Consider the following 10,064-nt stretch of genomic DNA (forward strand, 5'->3'; position numbering starts at 1 on the left):
TTTTACTTCTTCGTTTCTATACGAATCACAATGAAAATATTTTTTTTTCTTTGTTTCTATACATATTGTTGTGGGCAATTTAGAATATATTTTCAATATAAAATATATCAATGTGTGTGTGTATATATATTCTAAATTGAAAACAAAGAAGAAGAAATATATAAATTGGAAACAAAGAATAATATAAATTGGAACATGTGTGTGAATATATATTTCTCTTATAATGTGTGTGTGTGTGTGTGTGTAGCATATACATATACACGATAACACTTTTTATTTATGTTTTTTGATATCATATTATATGTCGATATTCAATTGTTGTACGATATTTGATATTAGATTCAAATCGAGCTATTATTTGATATCATTGGTACTTACAAATAAAAAATCATCCCATCATCAAATTATTATGAGAGATTACGATTAAAGTTAATTAAAAATACAAAATCATAAAAATTTTCTATTAACATGTGTCTTAATTTTTGAATAATTTTTATTTTCGTTGATATATTTTTTTCTTATAATATGTCACCGTTGCAACGCACGGGTATGATACTAGTATATATATATGTATGTATGTATATGTATATATATATATATATATATATATATATGCTATGACTATCATAATTTAAATATATATCCACAGGACAAATATATTATCTAAATATCTTGAAAAATATGCGTTAAGCGAGTTTACTTTTGTCTGATCCGTTGCCTACCAAAATGATTCAGTGCCGTCTATTTGTGATCATACATACACACAAATAGGGGTGTAAACGGATCGGATATTATCCGATTTTATCCAGATCCGAATCCAAAAAATTATCTAAATTATCAGATTTGTATTCATATTTGAGATTATCTGTATCTGTATCCGTATCCATATCCGAAAAATTATAACGGATAAGAATACATTAAGGCTTTTAACTATCCGTATCCGATCACTTACACTTTTAAATCACAATAAATGTTCTATATATTCTTCTATATATTCTGAAATTGATTTATTAAATTGCATATTGTACCAATAATTTATTAAATTGCATATAGATATATATTTTGATGAACAATATAACACTATGACATAATTAGTGACTAATATTTTAATAATATAATAGATTTTGTGTAACCAAGAAGCTAATTATGAAAAATATCTATATCCGTCCCGATCTCTATCCGTAACATTTAATATCCGACCTGTATTTGTATCCGAAAATAATTATAACGGATACGGATATGATAAGACCACTATCTGATCCATATCGGACCATTTACACCCCTATACACAAATCTTGATGCCAACTCTATGGTTTATATAAGCCCTGCACTAAGTAATTAAGACGCATTCTCAGTTTATAGGCTCTGATATGAAATTACCAAGCTTCTGTAGAGGATTTAATTTAAACAAGTCATTTCAACTTTACATAGACTACTGGAAGAAGTAGAATTGTAGATATGATTAAAATATACGGTGCTAATAAAAACATTTATTATATCACGTTGAGTAAAATAAAATGGAACGAAAGTGTGAATCTAAACAAATTTTACATGTTCAACCCTCAGAAGAGAATGCAAAATTTATATAGAAATGTTAGATGAAAGAAAACACAATTCATATCATACTAGTATCATACCCGTGCGTTGCAACGGGGATATATTATAAGAAACAAATATATCAATGAAAATAATAATTATCTAAAAATTAAGACACATGTTAATAAAAAATTTATATGATTTTGTATTTTTAATTAACTTTAATTGTGATCTCTAATAACAATTTGATGATGTGATGATTCTTTATTTTTAAGTACCAATAATATCAAATAATAGCTTGATTCGAATCTAATATTAAATATCATACAGCAATTCAATATCGACATATAATATGATATAAAAAAACATAAATAAAAAGTGTTATCATGTGTATGTATAGGATATATATATATACACACATATTATAAGAAAAATATATACTTACACACATTCCAATTTTGTATTATTCTTCTTCTTTGTTTCTAATGTAAAATACACACACACGCACATTGATATATTATATATTGAAAATATATTTTAAATTGCTCACACCAATATTTATAGAAACAAAGAAAGAGAAATAAGGAAATAAAAAAAATGATTTCCATTATGATCCGTATAGAAACGAAAAAGAAGTAAGGAAACAAAGAAATAAGAAAATGGAAGGTGGAGTTTTCTCAATTAAAGAGAAGAAATATAGAAACAAAAAAAAAAGGAAATGAATAAATATATCGCTAAATTTCAGAATTTTGTTCAATTTTAATTGTAACACATCGTGTGACAGCACATGTGGTAAGTATACTTTTAACTAAATTTAGACTTTTATACATAAAATAGATGCATTTAATCAAAAGAAGACAAATTATGTAATTGGAGGGCTGAGATCAAATCCAAAGTTTCATCTTTCAATCGTAGCCGTTGGCGGATCGGACACCCAATGTGCTTAATAATAGAATGGAGATGAATTAATTGGCGGATTGGCTGATCCTACTCAGGCGAAATACAACTGGAATAAAGTAGAAAATTTGTTATTTGCCGATTCAATATTCTACACTGTATAAAGTATAAACGAAATCGATTAAAGAATTTTGAGATCTGCATGCACTCTGATTCCACCAACCCCTACAATCAATTAAATAATGCACCACTTAAACAGCTTAACTTCATAATAATAATTAAATATAATGTACCTTACCCCACTTATTTTGCATATTACCAGTTAATTAGAAGGTGACCTCCTTTTGTTTCTTACCTCCTATCAATTTTAGAATTATTCTATAAATAGAGAACCATTGAGCGTGTGCTCTCCATACTCCCAGACCCCATTTCCATTTTCTCTCTTTCTCTCTCTTTGGTTGTTTCCATTTCATTCTCTAATTATTCTCTAGTTCAAGCATTAATTAAACACAATATATAAACATGTCTTTACTAATGAATTCTGTTGTGCATGCTCAACCACCTCCACTGGTAAATTCAACAACTCAAAACAGGGACCTTGAGATCGGCAAACCCGCTCACACGATCGATTACATGAAACGGGCCCAGTGGCTTCGGGCCTCGGTCCTCGGGGCCAATGACGGGCTTGTATCAGTGGCATCCCTGATGATAGGTGTCGGTGCAGCCAGTTCAACTGTCAAGGCCATGCTGGTATCTGGCCTGGCCGGTCTGGTAGCCGGCGCATGTAGCATGGCCATTGGTGAATTTGTCTCGGTCTATGCTCAGTACGACATAGAAAAAGCCATGATCGAGCAAGGAAACACAAATGATGGAGATGAAAACAAGGAACCATTAGCAAATCCTTGGCTTGCTGCCGGTGCATCGGCTCTCTCGTTTTCAATCGGAGGTTTGCTTCCGTTGCTTGCTGGTGCATTCATCAATTCTTGGAGTGTGAGGCTGGGTGTCGTTTGTGCCATAACTAGTCTCGGGTTGGTTGTTTTCGGTGCAATCGGAGCACTTCTCGGTGGTGCCAAACCGTATAGAGGTGCAATTAGGGTTTTGATTGGAGGATGGCTGGCTATGGCTATCACTTATGGTGTTCTAAAATTGTTTAGCTCATTTTTGCATGTGAATCTTTCCTCCTCTGGATAAACTGATAAAGTGATCATAGTTACAAAAGCATTAATTACTAATTAGTATAATTAAGTGATTATTAGATGGAGATGGAAATCAAATAGCCTAGACAAAAATATGCATTCAAGCTCGCTAGCTATTGTTCTTGATTTTTTGTTTTTGTTTTTCTACTGATAATGTATTTCACTTTAAGTAGTATGTTGAGGATGTGTAATATTATCTCGACTTTGTCACTTTTGTCAACATGATATGGATACTATTATTAGTTTGATGGTCCCTGTTTTTATAATTTAAATCTGAAATCTTTTCAATCACCTACTGGTAGAATTCTTTGCTTTCTTTCAATCTTTCCCCATTTTTCTATGCATTAATTCCAGTACATTTAACTTGTTGAGAAATAGAGCTTAGGTTTCAGAAAATCATCATTGACTATTTAGGAAGAAAATTAGACTAGCATCTTGAATTAGCTGTCAAGCTTAATTTAGTACCTAGCATAATTTCCTGAGATTAGACAAATCTAGAATATTGTATTTTAGGGAAATAACCAACGGCTATATCATTTAGCATATCATTCTCAGCCTATAAAAGACCTTGAGAATAAGTTGTAAAATCAGAAAAATCAACACAAAAGCCAGAGTTTTTAATTAGAGAAAAAATTGAGGTCTAACATTTTAAATTCTCATATTCATAAAGGACCTCATCCAGATTTTAAACCAAGCGATCTTTCACGTAGAAAATATTGTCTTTATCACATAGTTAGTTATTGTTATATAGGCAGGGCGTATTAATTTGAATATTTTTAGTAGCCATGCTCACTGAAGGATAGAAAACCAATTGCAAGGATTTATAAAAAAAACATATATGATACGAGCAATGCTCCAGTTACCACATCTTTTGAGAGAAAATTGAATTGTTAATTTTAGATCACCCGATCATGTAATTAGGATAAGTTGTGGATTTTTTCCTTCCTTTAAGACTAGTTGTTTTAAATTTTTAGTAAGAAAAATATTTACGATCAATATAAATTATAACAACTTGTTATTTGATTTTGAAAAACCTTAATAATATAATATAATCATCTCATTAAATGAATATGGAATCTTGTTGAGCCATCCGAATTGCTCCATAGTCCATAGGAATCTTATTCGTATTTGATGAATCCTATTTAGACCCTAGGCAATTGAAAGCACAACTAAATTTTTTTTTTTCAAAAAAAACTTAATGGAACCAAGTAATTATAGACATTTTTTTCTTTAAATTTTGTCGTAATATTTTCTATATAATTAACGATGCTTAATGCATCATCAAATATTATTCAATTGTATAAAATTTGATTGTTAGACTATCTATATGTCCAATAACATACCTAAAAATTAAATTCGAATTCTAAGTATATTTACAATTTTCATTTTGAAATTTTTTTGTTTCAAGTGATCGATTCATCTTTTTACTTAAAATATGTAACTAAATTATTGTAGTTTCTTTTGAATGTCTTGCCCTATCAGTGATATTCAGGGTTTTAAATAGCTGGCTATAGCTACGCAATAGCTGTGCTATAGCTACGCAATAGCTGTGCTATAGTTTTTTCAGACCTCAAAAGCTATAATGCTATTAACGGCTTTTTTTTTTATAATGATTCTAAATAGCTAGCTATGGTTGCGCTATAGTTTTTCCGGACCTTAAAAGCTATAGCGCTATAATCGCTATTTAAAACTGATATTACTATTTTATATTTCTATCATGTCTTTGTTTTTTATTTTGTTAGTTTTATATATGTGGAAAATTTTATTTTATGAATCAAATTTGTAATTTTAAGTAAAGTGTGCATCTGTAAGATTTTGACAACTTCTCACTAATTCTCTGAAAAGTAACCATAGCATAATTTCAACAAGTTTTTTTGACAAAATAAAAAGTAGGTGAGAAGCTTCTAATCACCGTATCAACTACACAAGTGCTAAATATTTTTATAAAAATAGTTCAAAACAATGCTTGATTAAAAGGAGAATTAAAAACTCTATAAAAAGAACTACACAAAGGAATAGCTAACATCCTACCACTAAATTATTTGATATAAAAAGCCATTCTAGCCAGTACCAAACTTTGACCGAATTTATTTATAATGGAAAAGAGGGGCAGTTTACCACCTATTTAATCTTCCTAATGAAGCCTAAAAAAATTGATAGAAAATTACTAAAGACACCTTATTTAGGACAGCGGGCCCAAATTGAGGCCCATCCTGGCCCAGAGTTTTGTATTTCCATTTAAAGATAATATATATGTGACCTCAAATAATTTTTTCTTAGTTATCATTTATGTGAAATGAATAGATGGATCATGGAGGTGTCATTATTTTTGGAGAACATTTATTTTATTGGCTACGTGGATAATAGTTGTGCAACTCCAAAGAAGGTGTGTATATATTATACGTGCAATCTTGCAATTCATATCTATTATCTACAGTTAATATTATTTGGTTGGCCTGACCAGATAATATATATAGCTGCGCCAGGGGTGCACATCTTTTGTATAACTAATAAAATTGATTTTTTTTTTTAGATTTGATAGTGACTACCAAGACAAAATTAAATATTTTTATAAAAACGATAACACCCCCTCCATCTATTCATTGTACATAAATAATAACTAAAAAAAATTCGGAATAAAAAGTACTTTGATTCATAAATGGAATCCTCTCAGGTACCTGACTCAAGACAATTGAAACGGACGATCCAGATTTACTCTCAATCAGTGCCTATTCGAAATAGCATAGGAGACCAATATTATTTGTGTTTTGAGAATCGTGCCGAGTTAGAAGAACAACCAGGACCGTCCGTTTCAATTGTACTCGGTCATGTAACTTGAGAGAATGTGAATTCAGACAATAGTACTTTGAATCTGACGAAAAATTAACATTAATTATTGACGTTACATACTTGACGAAACTCTATTTCAAAAATTCTAATATCATATAACACTATCATTGTTTCTGGTTCAAAACGCTAACAATATTAACGTTTTTACTAGAAATAAAATATTTCTAATTTAGTGTCACATGCTTTCATTTTTTATCCAAATGTTACTGATAAAAAAAAAAAACAGAATTATATCCGTAGATATAAATAATGTATAGACAGAGAAAGCCTACGGGCGTTTGTTGCCAAAAAAAAATGTATAGACAGAGAGGACAGATAAATTAAACAAAAGATAATATATCTCTGGAGATTTTGCTAACACGTTGGATCAAACACCTCTTTTGACTACAATTAATGACTTTGTATTAAAGAGATTAAGTGCTGTCACTCGTATACCGAGAAGAGTATCAACAGTATCTATATAACTAAAATTAAAACAAAATTAAAAACAGACATCAATAAAAAAATATTTTTTAAATCTCTAAAACATATGCAATTAACTTTAATTATTTTTAGCAATTATTAATAAAAAGTTAGAAACTAGAGTAAATAAAAACAGTTAGATATTTTTAAAATATTTTAAAATTAAAAATTACGATACATCCCAAAACGTAAAATAGAAAGTCTTGACATGCATGTGTTTTTAGAAAAAATAAAATCATAATGCACATGCTCCTGCCAACCCGTCATGTTCATTTTCTTGTTTACTAGTGTCATTATTTTATTATAATTCAGAAAATTTAATTTCTTTCGTCCAATAAAGAATAAATTATTTATTTTCATCTTGCTTAGAGATCAAATTTAATATATTTTTTTAAATTATTTACTATTTTTTTAAAATACTCGTTACTAGCTGTTCATGCTTAATTATATAAGTAGATTTATGCACATGGGAAATCCTAATCTGGATTACTCATTTCATTATTCGATGCACAAAATAAAAATTAAAAAAAAGAGTCAAAAGATGCTCTTTGATTCATGTACTACCATGCTAAACACGGATACTATATTTAATGCCATTTATTATTCGCTCTGATTAATTCTCTCGTTTTTTTTTTTTATAGCTGTTCCAGAAGATCAGATTCTTCGAGTGGTAGCCACGCGCTCACCTTTGTAATTCTTTGGAGGATTGCAAATTTTTGGGAAAATTTCCTATGTACCCATTTAAACTTTCAAAATAGCCAATTTTTTCATAAATATATCATAATATCTAATATACTCATGTAAATTTAATTTTTTTTTCTATTCCCTTTTAATTACTTAACTTTGTATTTAAATAATTTAAAAATTGAATTAACCAATTTAGCCTTTTGTTTAAATGGAGTTGTCCATTAAAATGTATCTTCTATGATTCCCTTCCCCTCTCAAATCTCAATCGCTGTGATTTTGTCAGAGATTCACCGAAGCATATAGAAGAACTGGCCAATGAAGTTATGCTGAAGCATTGATTCCAAGCAATGATCACGAATGAAAACAATTAACTACATAATTTATTGGATTTTATCTTTTGGTTCATTCAAATTTTTACTGCTTTACATTCCAATTAATATCTTGTATAGCTAAAAACCATAAGCTAACTTTTGTACTTCAAGCTGCTGGTACAATATCCTTGGCTGGCTGATGAGTACTCTAGTTAACAATAACTATGTTGTTTGAAGCATGGCAATTAAAGAGATCAGCCTTGAAAACGACTTCAAAATTCTCAAGAACCAGCAGCTACAGCTTGGTGGCCTGTCCACAAGCATTTGCTCGGTTTGCTTGGACGGACTTTGGCATACTAAAAATCATTAGCTTCGGCAAGAAAGTATTTTTAGGGCCGGTGTAGTTATTAATTTAGTCTATGGCTAACGATACCTGGCGTACTAGAATAATTCCAGTGCTATGTTCAGTACCAAAAATGAGAGAAAGAAGAGAATTAGGTGTGAAGCAGAGAGGAGAGGAGGAGAGAGAAGGCAATTAGAAGTAATGGATTCCTCCATTTAGAATTAAAGGCCATATTAGTCAATTCAACTTTTAAATTAATTAAATAAAAAGTTAAGTAATTAGAAGAGGATAGAAGAAAGAAAGTTAAATTTGTATGGATATATTGGATATTATAATGTATTTATGGAGAAACTGGCTATTTTGAAAATTTGTATGGATGCACTAAAAATTTTCCCTAAATTTTTAATGTCTCATTTATTTAGTAAATTACAAATGCAATAAATATTTTCTTTTCTAAGATGGTCAGATCTTATCATATCAAAGCAGATTCTGACAAGCCTATTATACACTGCTAAATTAAAAAAGAAACATGAGAAGTCGAGAACTAACTTCATGCGGTCATGCCTCAGCTGAGCTACTTTATTGATACCAGTTGTAAATAACGGTATGTGGTCATCGGATGAATAGGATATTGTCAAACAATTAATTGAGAATAATCGGAAATAATCGGCCATAATCGAAAATAATTAGTCGATTAGTCGGAAAAATTCATGACAGTTTGGTCACCGTTAACAACTAATCAGCCGATTAATCGACCTAAACGGACGATTTTTACAACACTGATTGATACGGAGAAGTTCAACAATTGTTGTACGATTTTTAAAATGGTAGTCCTAAGCTTTAATACTACTAATTCATTTTTACGATTTTTAAAGTTCAAATAGTTGATCTGAAGTGCTCAACATGTTCTCTATATTAAAACGTGCTTGCATGGATACCAAAGTTTACATTTTTTGAAACTTTTTTTACTAGCTAATTTTTATTAATTTTTAAATTTTTTTTTTTTTTAAATTGACTATTTGAACTTTGGACATGAAAATATTGATCTATAGTGCGAACTAATCAGTGCCATCCATAGTAGAAAGCCTCACTCCTTTTTTTTTTCAATCTTTGTCCATTTTTCTATGCATTCCAGTAAATTTAACTGAAGCCAGAGTTGTGTTGATGGTTTTCACTCTGCAAAGTTAACTGGCAAATAATTAAATGCTAATACAATTACAAGCTACATTAAACAAACGTATACGGCTCCTATATCTGACTTACTAACTACATTTCTTATTTCATATCCTTTCAATGCAAGATCAATTGGGCTTTATAGCATGATAGTAGATGATAGATCCTGAATTCTTGTTACAAGCAGGGCGTATTAAATTGAATATTTTAGTAGCCATGGTTACCGAAAGAATGAAAACAAATTGCAAGGACTTATAAAAAGCGATTGAGAAATGCTCCAGTAAGCACATCTTTTGAGAAAAAAAAATTCAATAATTAATTTTAGATAACACGATCATATGAGAATAATTAGTTTCTTTTGCTTCTTGTAAGACTAGTTTCTATTTTTAGTAGGAATTATTTATAGTAAATATGAATTATATGAAAATTACTTTTATATACTTATTATTTGATTAATTTCAGAAAACCTCAACAACATAACGTAATCATCACATCAAACAAATATGAATTGCATCTAACAAAATTTTGGTGTACTCAAGCATTTCTATGTACATGTAGGATCTCCTATAAGAGAATAAGAAATCTAGAGAATGATCAGAACCTTTTTTT

The 10,064-nt window shown here is 29.7% G+C and overlaps 1 protein-coding gene across 1 annotated transcript; it reads left to right on the plus strand.

Annotated features, from left to right (window-relative positions):
• Positions 1–3,063: 3,063 nt before the first annotated feature.
• LOC144564782 (vacuolar iron transporter homolog 2-like) lies at positions 3,064–3,624 on the plus strand. The gene has a single exon (XM_078314382.1). The coding sequence runs from the start codon at positions 3,067–3,069 to the stop codon at positions 3,622–3,624; it is 558 nt and encodes a 185-aa protein (XP_078170508.1). The 5' UTR covers positions 3,064–3,066.
• The last annotated feature ends 6,440 nt before the right edge of the window (positions 3,625–10,064 follow it).

This window comes from Carex rostrata, chromosome 13 (genome assembly GCF_964058835.1).
Source record: "Carex rostrata chromosome 13, lpCarRost1.2, whole genome shotgun sequence".
Taxonomy (NCBI): Eukaryota; Viridiplantae; Streptophyta; class Magnoliopsida; order Poales; family Cyperaceae; genus Carex; species Carex rostrata.

Excerpts from the sequence above, each read along its gene's own strand:
- LOC144564782 (XM_078314382.1), top strand. The coding sequence starts at position 3,067 with ATGAAACGGGCCCAGTGGCTTCGGGCCTCGGTCCTCGGGGCCAATGAC.